This window comes from Ovis canadensis, chromosome 15 (assembly GCF_042477335.2).
Source record: "Ovis canadensis isolate MfBH-ARS-UI-01 breed Bighorn chromosome 15, ARS-UI_OviCan_v2, whole genome shotgun sequence".
In the NCBI taxonomy this organism is placed as follows: domain Eukaryota; kingdom Metazoa; phylum Chordata; class Mammalia; order Artiodactyla; family Bovidae; genus Ovis; species Ovis canadensis.
The window spans coordinates 84,258,087-84,278,143 of NC_091259.1; the positions used below are offsets into that span (position 1 = coordinate 84,258,087).

The following is a 20,057-nucleotide window of genomic DNA, read 5'->3' on the forward strand; positions in this document are numbered from 1 at the left end:
GGTGATGGTTACACCCACAGACCCCGAGTCCCAGCTTCCCTCAGTGTCCTTCTGAACCCCCGCAACTGCCTCCACACCCCACACCCCGCCAAAGTCGCAAAGAACATCAGCCTCTACATAGAAAGGAGCAAATCACATGTGACCTACTGTGAGCAAGACCCACTATCAGGGAAGGTCATTTGCTCCGCCCCTCAACTGTCAGGAGCAAGGAATTCTATATACAAGCATTGTCCGTGTGGTCAACACTTGCCATCCCTTTCAACATAAATCCATTCTCTTCTGCCATTTTAACCACGTTTAAACTGCATCTCATGTCCCTGGGCCGTCTTTCAAAAGGCATCGGGACTTTGGGACTTCCCCGGTGGTCCAGGAGTTAGGACTCTGCGCTTCCACTGCTGGTGGCCAGGTTCAGTCCCCGGTCGGGGGACCAAGATCCCATATGACACAGCCAAATATTTAAAATAAATTAATCCATAAAAATTCAGAGACTGAGCTCGGGGCTCAGAGATCCATGGAGGGGGCTTATGGTTGAGTTTCCCCAGCCTGAGGGCTCAGGGCACTCCAGAGGGTGTCTGCCCCAACACAAATGGCCCCAGAATCTGGATTCTCTGAGGTCTGTGGGTTGCTGATGAGAGTTCCCTCACTCCCAGGCTGCCGGCCGCCTCTTCTTGCTACTGTTGGAAGCAAAACCCTTACAAGTCTCACGACTCATGTTTTTCTGCCTCTCCCCTGCTGTGGGCCAGAGGCCAGCACAACCAGGCACCAGGGTACGTGGGAGGAGTTCTCTTGTGTCAGGGTCCTGCCAGCAGGGATTCCATGAGCTGCTCTGCTGCTTACCGGAGCTCTGGGGCTTCATTCTTGCTCCTGGAGAAGCTGCACTTTACCCCCTTGCAGACACATGAAGCTTCCCGCCTCGCACAGCCATGGCAGCCCTTCACTACACGCGTAACCTTGGACAAATGGGTTGACCTCTGTTAGCTTCAGTTTCCCAGTCTATCAAACCGGGCATTAGATTCCACTTCTCAAGGTTAACACGCAGTAAATGGCTAGAATATCCAGTGTTGTTGCCCTTATTATCATCATCAACATTGGGCTCATAACAGAAAGATTCAACGAGTTTAAGCCTCACTGAAGCATTAAAAAAAACAGCCATTTATCAGGTACAGAGAGCTTTTTAATGATTTATTCCTTCAAGAAAAACTGAGAATTCGTTCCTTCCATGGATCATGACTACTGGTCAGGCAGTGTCAACTGTCTGGACAAACTGGACAACTGGACAAAGTGTCAACCATCCTGAGGTCTGCAGCGTCCAGCATTGGCAGGGATCCTTAGTAAACCCACAGTGGACAGACGAGAAGGCAGCAGGTCAGATGTCGTGGGTGAGGCGCATCAGGCAAGGTGCACAAAAGATTTTAAAAACCGGGTCTCTGTGCTGAAGAGAACTGACTGAGAATAACTTTAGGTAAATGGGTTTCTTGAAAATGCTGATGGGGGGACAGGTGTGGGGAGAGAGGGTCACTGAAAAAAAAAGGGTTCAATATACACAAATAATGATGGCTTCCAACTCCCAAGGCCATGTGCCCTGTACTAAGCAAGCTGACCCTTCGCTGGGGCCAGACGCCCAGATGGCCTTCTGGAACCGGGGCCAGCGCCCTGCTGGGAGGCGAAGCAGAGGGTGTGGGGCAGGCAGGGGGCTTGGAGGAGGAGGGGGTGGGCGGGGAGGCGAGGCCTGGCCCGCCACAGTCCTGCCCCTGGCCCCTGGGAGCTTCCCTCCTGTGTCCGGCCGCCCGGGCGAAGGGGTTAATGCTATGGCCAACGGGGCGGCCTGGCGGGCCCGGTGGGCTCAGGCCTGGGCTCAGTGGGGCGGGTGGCGCCGCTCGGCCAGGCCCCCGCGGCCCAGCACCTCCCCGCTGAACTGGTAGGTGAGCTTCTTCTTCACCTTCTTGACCTCGCCCGTCTTGCCGTAGTTGCGCAGCGCTCGGGCCATCTTCTGGTAGGTCATCTTCTTGCGGTTGCCCTTCTGGATGCCCCAGCGGTGCGCCAGCGCCTCCTTGTGCTTGGACGAGAACTGGAACGTGCCCTTGTCCTTGTCCACCCACCAGATGCTGTCCTTCATGTCGCCGCTGCGCAGCAGGTCCAGCAGGAACTGGTACAGGCGGATCTTCTTCTTGCTGCCTGCGGCCGGAGACGGTCAGCGCCCACGGCAGGGACCCAGCCCGCCTCCCGGTGACGTGGGACCGCCCCCTCCTTCCCTTCCCGGTGGGGTGGTCGCAGGGGCGGAGCTACAGCCAGCGTGGCGCATGCGCACGCCCACAGCGCACGTGCTCAGACCCGGACGCGGGGACAGAGGCCTCCACCCCCGCCACGGAACACACGCAGAGACGCGTGTTGGCAAACACACACCCATACGCAAGCACTCTGCTCTGTGGGCAGGCTGCTGCGTCCGTGGGCCTTGATCGGGGTGGGGATGGGGCTCAAGGGTGGCCAGGGTCAGGGCTGGTCCCAGGCTGGGTCAGGGCTGGGTCCCCTACCTGTCTCTCCGTGCAGGAGGCCAGGCCCTGGCTCCAGGCCGTCGGCCTCCCCGTCGGACACCTCCAGCGGGGGGCTCTGCCGCTCCCCCTCCTCTTCATCCGAGCTGGGCCGGGCGGGAGACAGCGAGGGGTACGGCAGGCACATCCGGGGCAGGTAGGAGACCTGGAAAGGAGGCAGAAGGAGGGTTGGGGTCCCTGAGGGACGGTGCAAAGCTGAAGGCGGCCAAGTAGGGGGGGTTCCGTGGGGTGAGAGAAGAGGGGGTCCTGGGGCGGGGTGGCCGGAGAGGGGCAGAGGGATATGGGAGAAGGCTGGGGACACTGGAGGTCGGGCTTCTTACGGAGTCAGACGGGGTCCCCACACACAGGGTGCCAGTTGTGGGGACAAAGTGGCTCCTGACACCCCGCCTGTCTCCCTGGTTTGGGCGGCGGGAGGTGCCATGTGGACAGGCAGCTGCCCTGGGGTGAGGGGCTGAGGAGGAGGGTCGGGAAAGGGAGTCAGCGGGGAGATGGAGAGGTCAGTGGATTTCAGGACTCAGTGACTTGGATATCAGACCCACGAGGAGCCAGTGAACGGGGTTGGGGCTCCAGCCCCCGCGTTTCAGAGGGCCCGCGATGAGGCCCCCGGGGGTCAGAAGGACCAGTGTGTGTGTGTGGGGGGGCGGTGGGAATGGTCCAGCCTCTGTCCTCGGTGGGGTGAGAGCAGACATGGGGTGCGGGGTCACGAGGTCAGCCGGGGGGTCAGGAGGCAGCCGTTGGGGCTCCGGCCACCGTTGGCGCTGTGGGGCAGGAAGCCGGGTTGAGTAAGCTTCCTGCGGAGCGCCCGCCTCACCGCAGGCGCCGGGCCGGGCCAGGCGGGGCGGCCCTGCAGGCACGCACCTGGTGACTGAGGCTGGCGTGGGGAGGAGCCATGGGGGTGTCGAGCACGTGCATCTGCTCCAGCTCCATGTGGCGGTAGAGCTGCTGCAGCTGTGGGGGCTGGACGCTCTGCAGCTCCGTGAAGTGGTTCTCAGCGAAGCTCTCGAACTCGCTGTGCACGTGGTGTGGATGGAAGTCCCAGTAATGGTCTGCGGCCAAAGCAGGAGGGGCTTATGATTGTATACAATATTATATGAACAATAATGGTATATATTATATATAATTATATATGATAACTATATATTAATATATGTAGCAATAATAGTATATATAAAAATAATAGCGCCAGGCCGTGTCCTCTATCATAATCACCAACGCCATTCTGGACTGCAGATTGGCATTAATCGCAGCACCACCCACCCTGCTATTTTCTGAACCCCAATTCCATAGATGGGTCTTTCCCAGGTAGCTCAAAAGGTAAAGAATCTGCCTGCAATGCGGGAGACCTGCTTTCATTTCCTGGGCGGGGAAGATCTCCTGGAGAAGGGCATGGCAATCCACTGCAGTGTTCTTGCCTGAAGAATCCCATGGACAGAGGAACCTGGCGGGCTGCGGTCCATGGGGTCACAAAGAGTCAGACACGACTGAGGGACTTTAGAATACTCAGAATATGCTATGGATGAGGACACTGAGGTTTGGAAAGGCTACATGACCCGCCCCCAGTCAAAGCCCACGTTGGAGCAAAGCCTTTGTTCTCAACAACCAGTCTACCCTGCCTCCCTTGCCCATCACAAGGATGCCGGCTTTTGAGCCAGAGTCTGAATCCGGGCCGTTTCCTTTCTTTGCGGCCTCAGGCACACGCATTGACCCCTCTGTCAAACAGGGATGCTAGAGACTAGAAGGACCCACGCAAGTTCACATTTGTAAAAACCCCCTGGCCCCAGAGGCTGCACTCGGGAGCCGCTTCTCCTCCTCTTCAGACACAGCAGAGCTTCCTGAGCTGACTGGCTGCCCGCAGTCACAGCTCACTGCCCTGTCACACAGCCGAGGTGTGACTGCAGAGTCACAGGGCTAACATTCCTCAGCTGAGCTCCCTCTGTGGCCCCTCCAAGGTCGTGTCCTTGGGGAGCTGCACCTGAGTCCCAGGGAGGTCGCCACGGCACCCGAGGCTTTCCCGGAAAGCCCCTGGTGGGTGCTTTCAGAGTCTGCGGTAGGGTGGATTTGAGTTTGGGGAACAGCTCCGTGCCACTGGGAGCCCTGCCTGGGCCTGGAGCCGGTCTTCAGCGTGGTTACTCTGGGCACCTTTTCCAGGAATAAAAACCACCACACGTCTGAGGACTTCCTGGGTACAACTTGGAGTCCAAAAGATGTGACAGAGTGACAAGAGGAATTTTTCTCGTGTGACCCAGAGAGGGAGTGTGCAGGATGCTGAGACAGGTCACCATCTCCGGGACTGGCACAGGGCCTGCAGGGGGACTGCCACCAACCACCTATTCGTGTCTCTGTGTGTCTGTCTGTCTGCCCCCCCCCCCACCTCTTTCTCACAAACACGTCGCTGCTCACGCATCCTGGATAAACGACACGTGTTGTCTTGGCTCTGCACTGGCTCTCAGAAGACTCACTCATTTTCCAGTCCTGCTCTGTGGCGCCTTTGCCTTGTGACCCTGAGCAAGACATTTTATCTCCCTGAGCCTCTGATTCTGCAAAAGTCAGAGACCCAGCTGGGCGGTTACTGAGGTCCGATTCACATGTGGAATTATTTGAACCCACAATCCAGACTCCCATTTCCGTGAAGCTGCATGGCATAGGGGAGCTAACTGGGGCGGAGCTGGGTTTGAATGCTGGCTCTGGCACTCACCCTTGAGTGACACTGAGCCGTTCGTCCTGCTTCTTTATGCCTGTTGCCTCCGCTGTGAGATGGGGCTAATAACTACAACCAGCTCACGTCATAGGCTTGCTGTGAGGATTAAATGAGCTAATGCTTTCAAGGCACTTCAAATGGAACCTGGCACAAAGTAAGACTCAATAAACATTAACTATTATCATTCCCAGGTGGCTCAGTGGTAAAGAATCTGCCTGCCAGCGTAGGAGTTGCAGGAAACACAAGTTCGATCCCTGGGTTGAGAAGATCCCTAGGAAGGAAATGGCAACCCACTCCAGTATCCTTGCCTGGAGAATCCCATGGACAGAGGACCTGGTTTGTTACAGTCCGTGGGGTCACAAAGAGTCAGACACATGAGCAACTGTGCGCACACACACATCCACTGTCTATAATGGTAATTATTATGAATGTTGAATGCTGTCTTTAGAGAGCCTGAATCAGCACCTGAGCAAACAGCAGATACTTTAATACTTATCAATTCCTCATCTTCCCCTGCTCTCTGCCACCTTAGCCCATGGTCCAGAGAAATAGTTTGAGGGATCCTGGCTGTCTCTTTCTCCCAGAAGCTCAAGTTGGGACCCCAAGGTTGTACCAAGGGCAGAGGACTGTTTTTTTTCACCTTCGTATTCCCAGTGCCTACACGCAGTAGGTGTCTTGATGCTTTTGAACTGTGGTGTTGGAGGAGACTCTTGAGAGTCTCTTGGACTGCAAGGAGATACAACCAGTCCATCCTAAAGGAAATCAGTCCTGAATAGTCATTGGAAGGACTGATGCTGAAGCTGGAACTCCAATACTTTGGCCACCTGATGTGAAGAACTGACTCATCTGAAAAGACCCTGATGCTGGGAAAGATTGAAGGTGGGAGAAGGGGACGATAGAGGATGAGATGGTTGGATGGCATCACCAACTCAATGGACACGAGTTTGAGTAAGCTCCAGGAACTGGTGATGGACAGGGAGGCCAAGTGTGCTGCAGTCCATGGGGTCGCAAAGAGCTGGACACAACTGAGCGACTGAACTGGACTGAACTGCAATGCAGTAGGCACTGAACAAGCACTTCCTGAGGGAATGCATGAATCCTAGCTTCTTAAGAACTCTGACTCTCCTCCACCAAATCATCCAAATCTGAAGGGAAAACAAAACAAAATGACCCTTATTTTGTCCTTTCATCTTGCCTTGCATTCATAAGTCCCAGAAATTCTCCACTTGCTGAGAGAGAGGTGGCTCTGTCTGTATGGATGGGGCTCTTTGGGGCTTTGGGGCACTTGAGTGGACCCAGGTTCCTTTACAGCTGCAGATCTGCCCTGGAGCCCCACTCCAGGCCCTTCCCATTTTGCCTTCTCCTGCCCAGGCCGAAGTGCCCGGATCTTCATAGAATGCCTTATCCTGTCCATGCATGCATGCCAAGTCACTTCAGTGGTGTCTGACTCTTTGCCACCCCATGGACTGTAGCCAGCCAGGCTCCTCCATTTCGGGGATTCTCCAGGCAAGAATACTGGAGTGGGTTGCCATGCCCTTCTCCAGGGGAACTTCCTGATCTTTATAGAATGCCTTATCCTCCCCCTCAAATCCTCACACCTACTCCAGGTCTTTTGGGTTTTTTTTTTTTTTTGGGTGGGGGGGCAGGTTTTGGCCGTGCTGTGTGGCTCGTGGGGTCTTAGTTCCCCTCCCAGGGATCAGACCCATGCCATCTGCATTGGAAGCACAGAGTCTCAATCACTTGACCTCTAGGGAAGCACCCCCTACTCAGTTCTGGCTTGGGGGCTCTGAGTTCTCTCTCTCTTGGTCTCCACCTCTGTCCCAGCTCCACATGAGACCCACGCGCTTGTTCTGGTGGTCCCAGCTTGAAGCCAGCACTTCCCACAGCAGGTCTCAGCACCCCCCAGCCGGTTTGAGTCACTTTGGGGGCCAGAAAAGCTTGCAGATTTGGGGCCCATCTGAGACCCATGCAATCTGCAGCGCCAGAAAGAGACGGGAGAGTCTGGCCTTTCACAGCCCCCTGCAGAGGTTCGTTTGCTCACTGAGGCTCAGAAACCCTGCCCCAGCATCGCTGAAACCTGCAACAGAGACTCTTGGGCTACAATTAAGGTTTCAAAAGGCCCAACGGAAACCTTTCCTCTACCCTTGGTTTTGAGTGCTCAGGCAGTTGTATAATAAACACTGTTTGGTAGGCAGAGATGAGTTGTCTGAAGGAACATCATGCCGTGAGTCCATCCTTATGCAAAGGTCAGCACTCTGAGCTCTTTGGACCTTACTCCTAGATGACTGCCCAGGAATGCTTTGCTAAATCCTTGCTTGTCACTTTGAGAGGTCACCCAGACTCTCCTGCAACTTATGTCCCCTTAGTATGACTTTCTGCTCCTCAAAAGGACATAGGGTCAGGACTTCCCTGGTGATCCAGTGGCTAAGACTCTGTGCTTCCAATGCAAGGGGCCAGAGTTCAATTCCTGGTCAGGCAACTAGATCCCACAGGCTGCAGCTAAGACTTTGAATGCTGCAACTAAAAGAAAAAAAAGAAAAGAGATCCCACATGTCACAGTTGGGGAAAAAAAAAAAAAAAGACCAGGCATCAAGCAATGAAGATCAAAGTTCTGTGTGCCACACCTAAGACCAGGCACAGCCAATAAATAAATATGAAAAGTTACAATACAGGAGTATAGTGTCATTCACATATCCAGAGATAGCTCTGGACCCTCCCTTCTGCAACCTGTGGGGCAATCAACTCCTACTAGGCTTCAGTCAATATTTGGTTAAATGACCAGTGAAAGCTTACTTTCAATGTGTTTTTTATGTACCAGGCCCTGTTCTAAGTACTTAATGCACATTATGTCACTCAGTCCTCACCATAGCTCTGACAAAGTGGCCGCTATGGTCTGACCTTCCTTTTGCACATGAGGAAGCTGTGACTCAGAGACATAAAGTCCCTTGCCCACAGATAGTCGTTGGTAGAGTCAGGATCCAAACCCACCTGTGTCTGACTCCAGGACTGAACTCTTATCCCTATGCCGTACCACCGCTGAGGACCAAGACAGCCAGTGAAAGCTTTAAGTAAGACTTATGGTGACAGAATTTATGGACTGCTACTATCCATCTGTCTGTCGACCACCATTTACCCCTCATTCATTATTCATCATCCAGCCACCATCCAGCATCATCCATCCATCCGTCTATCCATCCATCCACCCATCCATCATCCAAATATCATCTACCCATCATTCACTCATTCATCATCCATCATTTAACCCACCCATCCATCCATTTATCCGCCCATCCATCACTGAACCTTTATTCATCAAGCCAGCAATGACCCATTCATCAACATCTTTCACTTCTACCCTCTAAACCAGCTTCCAGTCTGGAACCAAAGTCCTACCCACACATCCTTATTGCTCCTCAGTTTTTTTGTGTCCCTAACACCTAGATGTCACTAGGACAAAAATAAAATGATATTCAAAACAATCGCCCCCCCCACACACAAAATGCAAGCCTTAAGTGTCATTCCGTTGACCTTATCTCCTTCAAGCAGAAACCCCAGCCTGAAGCCATGGCTCTTACCAGGAGAGGAGAAGATCAAGACCAAGAAGGAAGATGAGGAATTAAGAAAGCAAGGAATGAGGAAAAAAAAAACCTTTGCAGGAAATCACAGACCCCTGGACAAGGGCTCCTTAATCCCAGCCCTCCTGCAAATTATTCAAACATGGAAACGGAGGTCCCAGCAAGCAGAGAGCGCCAGGTCTCATGATCCTTATTATTTCTTACACTGTATCCTAATTATTATGATTTTTAGTTCTTTCCTTTGTTAAGAAAGATAAATCTGGCAGGGCCTGTGTTTCATTCATCCTACAGCACCTGGCAATGTGCCTGGGATGGAAGCAAGGCTTGGTAGGGGAAGGAAGGACACTTTGGAAGGCGAATGAAATGAATGGATGATTAGAAGACTGGGAATAAACTGTGAATCTGTGGGATGAGAAGGTGAAAAGTGAATGGAAAGATGGAGTGGTGGAGAGAATGGTCATACTTTGGAACTCTATTTCCTCCATCAATCCCTCTGCAAACAGCATTAGGATGGCTATTATCAAAAAACAGAACAACCCGGGCCGACTGTATAACACAGGGAACCACAGTCACTATCTCGTAATAACAGAATGAAAGAGAATCTGGAAAAGAACACATATATACATGTATGCATACATATATATAATCAGTGAATCACTTTGCTGAACACATGATATTGTGAATTAACTATACTTCATTTTTTTTAATGGTTAAAAAGGCAGAAAAAGATTTTGGCAAGAATGTGGAGCAGTGGGATCCTTGTGCACTGTTGGTAGGAGAGCAAAATGGTGCGGCCACTAAGGAAAACCAGTATGCTTGGTCCTCAGACAATTAAAACTGGAATTATCTTACAATCCAGCCATCCTACTTCTGGGCATATAGTCTCAACGAACGGGAAGCAGGATCTTCAAAGAGGCATTTTAACACCTGTGTTCACAGCAGCATTATTCAGAGCAACCAAAAGATAGAAGCAACCCACGTGTCCATCAACAGATGAATGGGCAAACAGAATGTAGTATATCCACACGACGGAATGTTACTCAGCTTCAGAAGGGCAGGAATTCTGATGTACACTGCAACACGGGAGAACCTGGAGGATATTATACGTTAAATGAAAGAAGCCAGTCACGAAAAGAGAAACACTGCATGACTCCACTAAGATGAGGTCCCGAGTGCAGGAACATAGGGACAGAAAGCAGAATGATGGTTGCCAGGGGCTGAGGGGAGGGGGCAGTGGGAGGCACTGTTTAATTGGTCCGGAATGCCAGTTTCGCAAGATGAAAAGAGTTCTGGAGCTGGATGGTGGGGATGGAGTACAGCAACATGTCCTTGAGCCACTGAGCTGTACATGTGCAAATGGTCAAGATAGTACATGTTATACTGTATACATTTTAATCACAACTTAAAAATAATAAACAGCAAATTCTATGAACCCTACCTTGAGAATCTATCCTGAATCCATCTGCTCATTTTTGTCTGTCTCGCCACCACCCTTGGCCAAGTCACTGTCATATCTTGTCTGGATTATTCCAGTGGTTTCCTCCCGGCCTTCCCCCCTGTTCCTATTCTTGCCTCCTCTCCAGCTATTCTCCAGCCAGAAATTAGAGTGATTAAAAAAAAAAAAAAAAACTTATTCAGTGGAGCCACTAGGTATTGGGAGAAGACACTAAAAACTTCCAGGGAGATAAAACAAAACTAAACAGGAAAAAAATTTAAACAAAACCCCAAAATGGTTACATTCAAAAAAGAGGATATGGAATGACATCAGATTTCCTAAGAAAAACTCTAGTAACCTGAAGACAGTAGAGAAATGCCTTCAGTTTCAATGAGAAAAAAAAATTTTTTTTCAACTTAGATTTCTATACACAGCCAAACTACTGTTAATCAGGTGAGACCATAAAAACAGCAGGTAACACAAACAGCAATAAAACCTTACCTCCCAGACATCCTTTCTTAGGAGACCATAATGCTATGAGTAACAAATCCTTACATAATTTTCACTTTCTAAGCCTCCCATATGGAGTAGCTCACTCCATCCTTAGGGCAGTCCTGTGAAGTAGGTCTCGTGAGTGAGGAGCTGAGGCCCAGAGGGGTGAGACATCGTCCCTGTGGTCACCCCACCCGAAAATGGGGAGATGGGGCGTGACTCCCAGCAGCCTTGCTGTGGGGTGGGGGCCTACGTCACTGCTGCTCAGCCCTCAGAAACACAGTGATGAGAAAGTACAGGTAATCAAGATACGCAGCGTGGCTCAACTGTGAGCAATATTCACATGGTCCAAACCACGGAAAATTCAGATGTCAATTGAACAAACTTAGAATACAGACAAAGGGACTTCCCTGGTGGTCTAGTGGGTAAGACTTCATGCTCCCAATGCAGGGGACCAGGGTTGAATTCCTGATCAGGGCACTAAAAGCCCGAATGACATGAACCTTGAGTGTTAGTCGCTCAGTCGTGTCCTCCTCTTTGTGACCCCGTGGAAGGTAGCCCACCAGGCTCCCCTGTCCATGGAATTCTCCAGACAAGAATACTGGAGTGGGTAGCCATTCCCTTCTCCAGGGGATCTTCCTGACCGAGGGATCGAAGCCTGGTCTCCCGCATTGCAGACAGATTTTTCACCCTCTGAGCCACCAGGAAGCCCCCACAGGTGGAACACGGCCAAAAAGTGAAAACAAAATATTAAAAATAGAATACAGAGGAAAACAAATGCTGTATGATCTCACTTATACGTGGAATCTTTAAAAAAAGTAACAATTCAGAAAAGGAGGTCAGATTGGTGGTTGCCAGAAGTAGTGGGGGGTGGGGAGATTGGGCGCTGGCGGTCTAAGGTGCAAGCTTTCAGCTGTGAGATAAATAAGTCCTGGGGAAGCCATGCACAGAATGGCTAGGGCTAACTGCTGCATGGTAACTTCGAAAGCTAAGAGTAGCTCCTGAAAGTTCTCATCACAAGGGAAAAAATTTTTTCTAACTGTATAAGGAGATGGATATTAACTAAACTTATGTGGTAATCATTTCCCAATGTATAGGTGTGTGAAATCATTAGCTGTTACACCTTAAACTCACATACTTATGTTGCATATCATAACAGCAATAAAATGAAAGGGGGGAAAGTTACTGTAACTATTTTGGTATGTGTGTGTGCTATAAATAACTAGAAAGTCAAATACTCATCTTTCATAGTACAATAGAATTCTCTAAATAAAAAATCAAGCTAGATTCATCTCCACCTGGCTTATAGAAAGTCCTCAATAAATGTTTGTGAATTAGTAAATAAATGCTCTTCTAAGCCTCAGTTTCAAACTTTCATGTATGTACTTGTCGTGGTCTGTAACAGAAAGACTGGAAAAATAGCTTTTAACTGTCTCTGATGCGCTGGATTGGCCATGGAGAAACAACTCTGATAAATTTATGTAAAAAGTAGCAGATTGCAGAACAGCATGATACTACAGTTCATTTCTGAATGGAGAGGATATGTATGGATGTATACACTTACAAACATACACCGTCAAATGAAGTATCTGCTAGAATAGACCAAGATGGCTATCAGTGCAGGGTAAGAATGAGAAGCAGGTAATATTTTCCTTCATACGCTGCTGTATTTTAAAATTGTTTGCAATGGGTATTTCTTGTTTGAATAATTAAAATTAAATATCTATAATTTCTTTGGATATTTACCAGACACACACACACACAAGGTTACTCAGATTGTGTCATTTCTTTGCTCAGCCCCCTCCAGTGGCTTCCCGCTAGGTGTGGGAAACACGACAAGCTCCCGCTGCAGTCCTCGGGCCCGTGCGGTCCTTCCCTGCAGACTGGCCTCCCTTCCTGTCCTTTCTGCTTCCTGTGCTCCCTTCCCACCCTGGTCCCCACCCAGGTCCCTCCTGCTCTTGCACCTGCTGTTCCCGCCCCTAGAACACTTATAGCTCCCTATCTGTGCATCTGTGTGCCTTCAGGACACTCAGATTTCCACCCAAGGGCCTCACCCGGGGGCCGTTCACCTCTGGAGCTCCGTCCTGCAGGCATACCCCTGGCAGCTTAAACCTGACATCTGTACCCAGAGATGCCGTTTGTGGCGAGTCCTTCTTTAGGGCCCTCACGTGCAGATGGCAGAGCCTGACTCACGGTGCTCTGCTTTCTACAGAACGTCTTTAGAGCATGTCTGCTAATTCAGCTGTTCCCCATCTCTCTCTCACTGGACCGTGAGCTCCACGAGGGCAGTGGCCTTGCCCGGCCTGCTCCTTGTGGCAAATCTAGCTCCTACAACAGGGTCAGGTCCACCACATGTAATCAGGGGCTATTTGGCGGATGGGCAAGAGAGGGGATGTGTGGACAAGTGGGCTGGACAACAAGCGTTGGAAGGACGGGTGGCTGTGGGGCAGCTGGGTGGATGGCAGGGGAGCGGACGGCTGGGTGAATGATAGACTGAGTCACCCGAAAATGAGCCTGTTGATGTCACAGAACCTTCGGTGCTTCTCCACTCCCTGTCGACGTGCTGGCTTTCTCTACAGTGCTCACTCCATCAGCCAGCCCCAGGCCTACCTGGTTTCTAGAGTACATAAATAGTAGCCCTGTATTACAGGAAGGGAGAATGCAGCTTCGGTAGACCCAAAGGAAAGGCACCCAAACCCAGGGAGACTGAGAAACGGTCAGGCCAGGGGAAAAACGATCCCTGATGCTAGCTAGCAGGGGTCAGAGGCAGCCCTGAGCTTGCAAGGACCTGAGCGGGCCTGCTGCCTGGAGCCACCAGGGGGCGCCAGTCCTCAAGCAGGGACCTGCTTAGGTCCCAGACTGGGTAGAAGCAGGTGTAGAGCTGATGTTGAGTCAGGGAGAGCCAGGCCCCGACCCAGGCAGTGGGAGCTGGAGGCAGAGCTGGAGGAGGGAGACTCTCTAAACTGTCTCTGTATTTTCCCCAGAAAGGATGCATTTCTTGTAGAAGTATAAAATGTTAAAGGAAGTGGCGAGGGGGGAGAATGTTTTTAAAGTCTTTCTAGTCCTCAGGTTCTGAAAGGAGCCTGTGTCTTCCCAGATGTGGCCTCGAAGGATGTCCACCCCTTATTCCCAAGATATGGTTTCCAGTTACAGTCTTTAGAATGGACATCAGGTGTGAATTCCAGGCAAAACTGTTTGCGGGCTTTGCCATCTGGATGTGAGGGCCCTAAATAAGGACTTGCCACATATGGCATCTCTAGGTACAGACATCAGGCTTAAACTGCCAGAGGTGTGCCAGCAGAATGGAGCTCCAGGTGTTAACGGCCCCCAGGTGAGGCCCTTCCTTGGCTATGGCAGAGCACGCCTGTCCCTGTGGGGTTGCAGACACCCCGCTGTCTGGCTTGCCCAGGCCTCCATACCCCCTGAAGAATCCCTCAGTGAAGACCCAGTAACCAGGCCACCTCGCCTATTGTTCAGAGATATTCCATCAATACACTGAGATCTACCACCGGTGACCTCTCTTAGCTCCCTGCCCAGGTTCCAGACACTGAAGGTCTCTCTCCCTTTCCCTGAATTTGCTTCAGGATTGAGCCTGGGCTTTGGGGTGGGGGGCAGTTAGACCCAGATAGAAAAAAGCCCTGGCCCAGGCCCCATCCTCACCCCCACCTCCAGCAGACAAGGTTTCAGCCCCTGCTGAATGAACAGCTCTCAAATGGGAGCGGTTCTGCACCCCGCCCCCACCACCAGGGGATATTTGGCAACTCTGGAGACATTTTTGGTTATCATGATTGGCAGTAACACTGGCGTCCAGTGGGCAGAAGCAGGAATGCTGGCAAATACCCTACAAGGCACAAGACAGAGCTCACAGCATAGAAGTATCCAGCCCAAATGTCAATAGACTGCTGTTAGTCACACGCAGTGGCGACTGGGGCTGCACCAATGAGGGGTTCAGGGTCACGGGCAGTGACAAGAATGGAGAAGAAGATGGGGGGTTGAGGGAGGAGAAGAAGACACGGGTTCAATCCCTGGGTTGGGAAGATCCCTTGGAGGAGGAAATGGCAACCCACTCCAGTATTCTCGCCTGGGGAAGCCGCAGGACAGAGGTGCACAGCGGACTACTGTTCCATGGGGCCCCAAGAGCTGGACGTGAATGAGCGACTAAGTGAAGCCGAAAAAAAAAGAGAAAGCGCTGGGCCTGGAGCGGGCAGAGCTGGGCCCCCGCGGCCAGTGCGCCTCCTTGTACAAGTCCCGTAGCCTCTCCGCCTTTTTCGTCAGGTGGAAACAGGCCAAAAGGATTGGATGAGAAGATAAAACAGGGAAGAAGCTCGCCCGTGCCTGCACACCAAGGCTGCTCCAGAAACGCACGCTGGGGGTATGGGGTGTTGGTGGGGAGCAGGAGCGTGGGGTTTTAGGGTAGGGAATTCATGTCCCTGAGAGCTAACTGGATCCGATCCTCGGAATTCCAAAGAAACCTCGGGAAGGGTATGCTTTTCCTTCCCCAGAACGCAGCGGTGGCGCCCGCCGGGGCCAGGCCAGGCTGGGGAAGTCAGGGCAGGGTGGGGCCTGCTACTCACCGCTGTGGCTTTCTCCATCACTGCTGAGATAGGGGTAATATTCGTGCGTTTGGCGTTGGTAGAGATCCGTGTCATAGGGAACTAGGTCTTCCGATGGCTGCTGAGAGAGGAGGGGGTCAGAACTCGGAGTGCGGCGGGGAGACCCCAGGCAGGTTGGCAGGACACCCCAGGATGTTGGGTCCACACTGAGCCCCTTTATCAACTGGGAGAGGCCACGCAGGGCGCAAGCGGGGGGACCCAGGGGTGCAAGAGCCTTGGCTCCGGCGGAAAGGGGGTGACAGAGACCTTGGAGGGTCAGAGGTCAAAAGAAGACAGGTCTGAGGGGACAGTTCCCCCGGCCACCTCACACTCACGCTCCACGGCATGCCCAGGTCCCAGCCTCACACACTCGCCCGCTCACAGGCACATCGACGTGCCTAAACCACCCCCCAAATGCACGCAAACTCCCCCTGACACATTTCTTCCCACACTCCCAATGTGAGCTCACACGTCCACTCACAGCCCTCACACTCACCCCAGGCACACACGCCAGTATACACTTGCCTGTAGGCGCTTGCAGAGTCCCTGGGGTTGACATGCGAATCCACTCCCTCACCTCCAAGCGCGCTGACACACACTCACGCCCATGTCCTTGCTCGGTCACTCATGTTCCTGCACGCCCATCGCCCAGCACACAGGCTTGTCCTCCTGCCATAGTCCCCCAGGCCCCCAGGCTCTCTCGCTGCCCGATGTCCAGGTCCCAGGCCGGCTCAGGGCCCCCACCCCCACACTGGCTGTCCACACTGACGGGCTTTAAAGGACTCACCCCACGCAGGGCTAAGGCCATGGCTTTGGGGGCCTCTCCCTCCTCCCCTTTCCTCCAGAGACACTCCCTGGTCCCCCTCCCTCCGTCTCCCCATCCCTGTCCCTCCCCACCCCACTCCCTGGCCAGGCACTGGGATATGCACACCCAGAGGCTTCCCGACAGTCACCAGGCCTCTCCCCACCCCCGCGCGTGTGCCCAAGGATTGCACAACTGTCACCCCGGCCCTCGGGGCTTGGTTTGGGGGCCAGAGCTGCCTTGGGAGCCCACCTTCACAGGACCCACTCGGCGTCCCCCCTGGACTGGGCCAAGGGGCTCAGGACGCTCGCATGGAGCCCAGGAGGACATGTCTCCCACTCAGCTTTAGCTGGGGTTCAGGCATTGAGAGGTCAAGGGTCAGAGACAGGGTGGCCGGGCCCCGAGGCCTCTGGCTGTCTTGAGGCAGAGTGGGCTCTTCCTGAGACCACCCCCTATCACCCTCTGCCTGTCTCCCCCATCTTCTAGGTTCCAGGTGGGGGTGGGGGGGCCAGGGCCAGGTCAGAAGCCGGCTGGCTTGTCCCATCAGTGCCCGGCCCTGCGTGGAGCCTGGCTCTGGGTCTACAGACAGCACAGCCCCACAGAAGGGTGTCAAGCTGGGGTGCCTCCCTGGGGCTCTGGGCCTGCCTGGAGTGGGGTGGCCGGGGATAGGGGGAAGGGAGCTGCCTCCAAGCCGGGAAAGCTGAGTCAGATGGGCAGGCCCGGCCAAGCCCTTCCCAGTTACCCCCAGGGCTCCCCATCCCCGGCTGAGTGCGGAAGGGGGTGAGGAAAGGGAGAGGGGTCCTCTCAGAGGGGCCTGGTGGTGTGACACCTGCCGGAGGCTGCAACTGTCACTGAGAGCGGGAGCGGAGGGGGTCTGCCCCAGACGGCCGCCCTGCCGTCCCTGGAGTCCCCTGGGACGCCCGCTTCTTCACCTCCGGCCTCAGCCGCTGCCCTCACTCCCGTCTCTCCTTGGACGAGGTCCTCCCCCAGCCCCAGTCTCAGCCCCAGGAAGGCTCTGCCCTCCTCTCCGCAGTCCCAGCCCCAGCTGCCTGGCCAGCCCCCGCTCCCCTTGCTGCCCCAGCCCCCGCCTCTGCCTCCGCCACTCGGGGCCCAAGGCCCAGACCTCTCGGGTCAACAGGCACGTCCTCTGTGCCTGGGTGGCAAGGACCCAGGTGTAAGGCAGCCACGGTCTCGAGGAGCACCCAGTCCAGGGCCCAGACCTTCGGCCTCTTGCCTCCTGCCCTCCAGCCCTTCACTGTCCCGGGGACCGGCTTCCCTCCACGCCAGCCTTCCCGCTCCTCCACCACCAGCTCCCCGCTGCCCTCACCACCCTCAGCCCAGCCCCCCCAGGCCCGTGGAACCCCGGCTGCCACCCAAGCCCCATCTATAAATAACCGTTCAGGCCCCATCGATCACAGCCCCACCGTGGGCCCGGCCCTCAGCCCGCCGGGGTGTGCTTGCTCCAAGGAGGCCGATGGCCCTCTTGCTTGGGTCTCAGGCCCTGGGGCTCCAGGGAGGAAACACCAACTTCCCACTGATAGGGGAAGGCAGGCGGCGGGCTGGCGGGCAGGTGGCGGGCGTCCGAGGGCCGCGGGCTGGGCTGGTGGAGGAGTCCCGATACTCACAGGGGGAACGAGGGGAAACCCTTCCATTTTGCACGCCTGTAACATCCAGCCGAGCTCTGAGCCGGTCAGGTCCCCTGCCTCGGTGGGGGCCAGTGCGGAGCCCCTGGGGATGGGGCGCCCCGTCGGGGGTGGGGGGGGCTGGACCGCTTCTGGGCGGGTGCAGGGCTCAGGCCTGCCCCTTGAGCTACAGGAGCCCTGGGTGAGCCCCCTCCCTTGACATTGCAGGGCCAGCGCAAGTTCCTGATTTTATCGAAGGCCTGCCGCTGGGAGATAGTCCCCTTGGGGTGACATCACCGCCCCGGCCCGTTTGCATAAATCTCTTGCGCTACAGGAAGTCTCTGGCCGGCTGGGGCAGGTGGTGCTCCAGGGGCTGGCCTGGGAGGCTGAGGGGGAAGCCGGGACTGCGAGGGGCGGCCTTGAGGGCTGGGGTAGGGTGGGAGAACGGGAGGGCGGAAGGCTGGCTGCACCACCACGAGGAGGGCCTTGCTGCCCCCCGGGGCCTGTGGAGGCTCTCTCACCCCAAAACCCCGCAGATGCCTACTACTTTTGAGACCCCCCCCCCATGTGGCCAACAGTCACTTCCTTGGGGGATCGGAGCTGGTAAGGGTGTCCTCTTGGGGCCTCCACGCTCTGGGGTCAGCCTGGTTGGCCTAGGGCTCTGGTCCGGCTAACTGCCAGGCCTGGCTCTTCCTGGGCCCATAGGCTCCCAACCGCTTGGTCCTACCAAGCCTGGGGCTGGGCCCTGGGGCCTGGTCATCAGCATCATGCTGATTTCTCCTTCCTTCCACCAGCTTCATTTCCACCAGAAGGATTCTTACACCCTCCCCTCCCAGCTTCCTAAGGGTCACCATGCCTTCCATATCTCTGTTCCCAGCCCAGATTTTTCAGTCTCCCCACCCCTTACCAATGCCTGACTGTCAATCGAGTCTTCCTAGTTTACAAACTTTTCTTGTCTGTCCATCCGTTCATCTGTTTTCCATCCATTTACTCATCTGTTTTCTCAGTCCCTCTATCCACCCGTCAAGCCAGCCGTTCACTTGTCTCTCAGTTTAATCCAGCTCTTCATTCCCCCATTTATCTGTCAGTCTACGATCCATCCACCCATCTGTTTGTCTTCTCATCCACTGAGCCATCATACGTCCATTTATCAGCCCATCCACTTGTTACTCATCCACGTTTCCAGCTGTGTGTCCATCGCGTGTCCAGCTGTCAGTCTGATCATTCATTGGTCCGTCCATTCATCTAGCCATCCATCCATGTATGCATTCCACCATATCAGCTGAGTTCTAGGCTTCATGCCCATACGATATGGCTCAGACGGTAAAGCGTCTGCCTGCAATGTGGGAGACCTGGGTTCAAGCCCTGGGTTGGGAAGATCCCCTGGAGAAGGAAATGGCAACCCACTCCAGTTCTCTTGCCTGGGAAATCCCATGGACACAGGTGAGTGGCAGGCTATAGTCCATGGGGTTGCAAAGAGTCAGACACGACTGAGTGACTAACACACACAGGGTTTATGCTCAGTCCTGGGAAAAGAGAAAGGTCCTGGACAAGACTCCTGTCTTCAGGGAGTTCCTGATCTAGTCTGAAGGGCAGAAGGATGAACAGAGGCCATTTTTAAATCTTTGGTCTCTAGTAAGCCCACTTCTCCAGCTCACTGAGAGCTCACTCTCCTCTCCTGCGTAGTCTTACCCTTGCTCTGAGTCCCATTCGCACTAACACTGCGTCCTTCCTGTCAGTGGACCACAGATACCCGAGTGCTTCTTCACTTGCGGCGAAGGCCAGGGGATGGCAGGCCTGGATTCACCATGAGACTCCTCCCGTCTACATCTTCACTGTTTTGCCTCCATCTGTGGGACTCTCCAAGGAGTCCAGGTCGCTGGTCCTCAGGACACCCTAGGAACCTGACCAAGGCCCCTCCCCAAGAAGAGGGGAGAGGCGGGCTGACTTGGCATCTGTGCCATCCCTGACCCCACTTTCTCATCAAGAAGGCCTGTCCCCACTGACTGCACGGCTGTGAGGCTGGGCTCTGCTGCACGAGAGCCACGTCCTGCTCGATGTGTTCATTCATTCATTCTTCGCTTGTTTGGCTTATATGCTTCTTTATCTCCTCTTTCGTTCATTTAATCACTGACGCTTTACTGAAGGTCTCCCGTGTGCTGGGCCAGGCGAGGGGACGTGAACGTGAAGGAGGCATGCCCCGGACCTCCAAGAGCTCACAGGCCCAGAGGGAACAGACATGTGGGCAGCTCCGTGCTTCTTTGGGGAGGCAGGGGCACAAGAGTTGCCAGG

The 20,057-nt window shown here is 54.1% G+C and overlaps 1 protein-coding gene across 2 annotated transcripts; it reads right to left on the reverse strand.

Annotated features, from left to right (window-relative positions):
* Positions 1 to 1,152: 1,152 nt before the first annotated feature.
* On the reverse strand, positions 1,153 to 18,105 carry SPI1 (Spi-1 proto-oncogene). Of its 2 annotated transcripts, none has more exons than XM_069554128.1 (5): positions 17,769 to 18,105; positions 15,324 to 15,420; positions 3,408 to 3,595; positions 2,532 to 2,694; positions 1,153 to 2,175 (listed from the first exon to the last, which is right to left on the reverse strand). In XM_069554128.1, exons 1-5 carry the CDS (start codon positions 17,811 to 17,813, stop codon positions 1,856 to 1,858), a joined length of 813 nt encoding a protein of 270 aa, XP_069410229.1. In that variant the 5' UTR covers positions 17,814 to 18,105; the 3' UTR covers positions 1,153 to 1,855. The 2 variants fall into 2 exon arrangements, with proteins under 2 accessions (XP_069410229.1, XP_069410228.1); XM_069554127.1 differs by having other exon boundaries at positions 15,324 to 15,423.
* Positions 18,106 to 20,057: the final 1,952 nt, after the last annotated feature.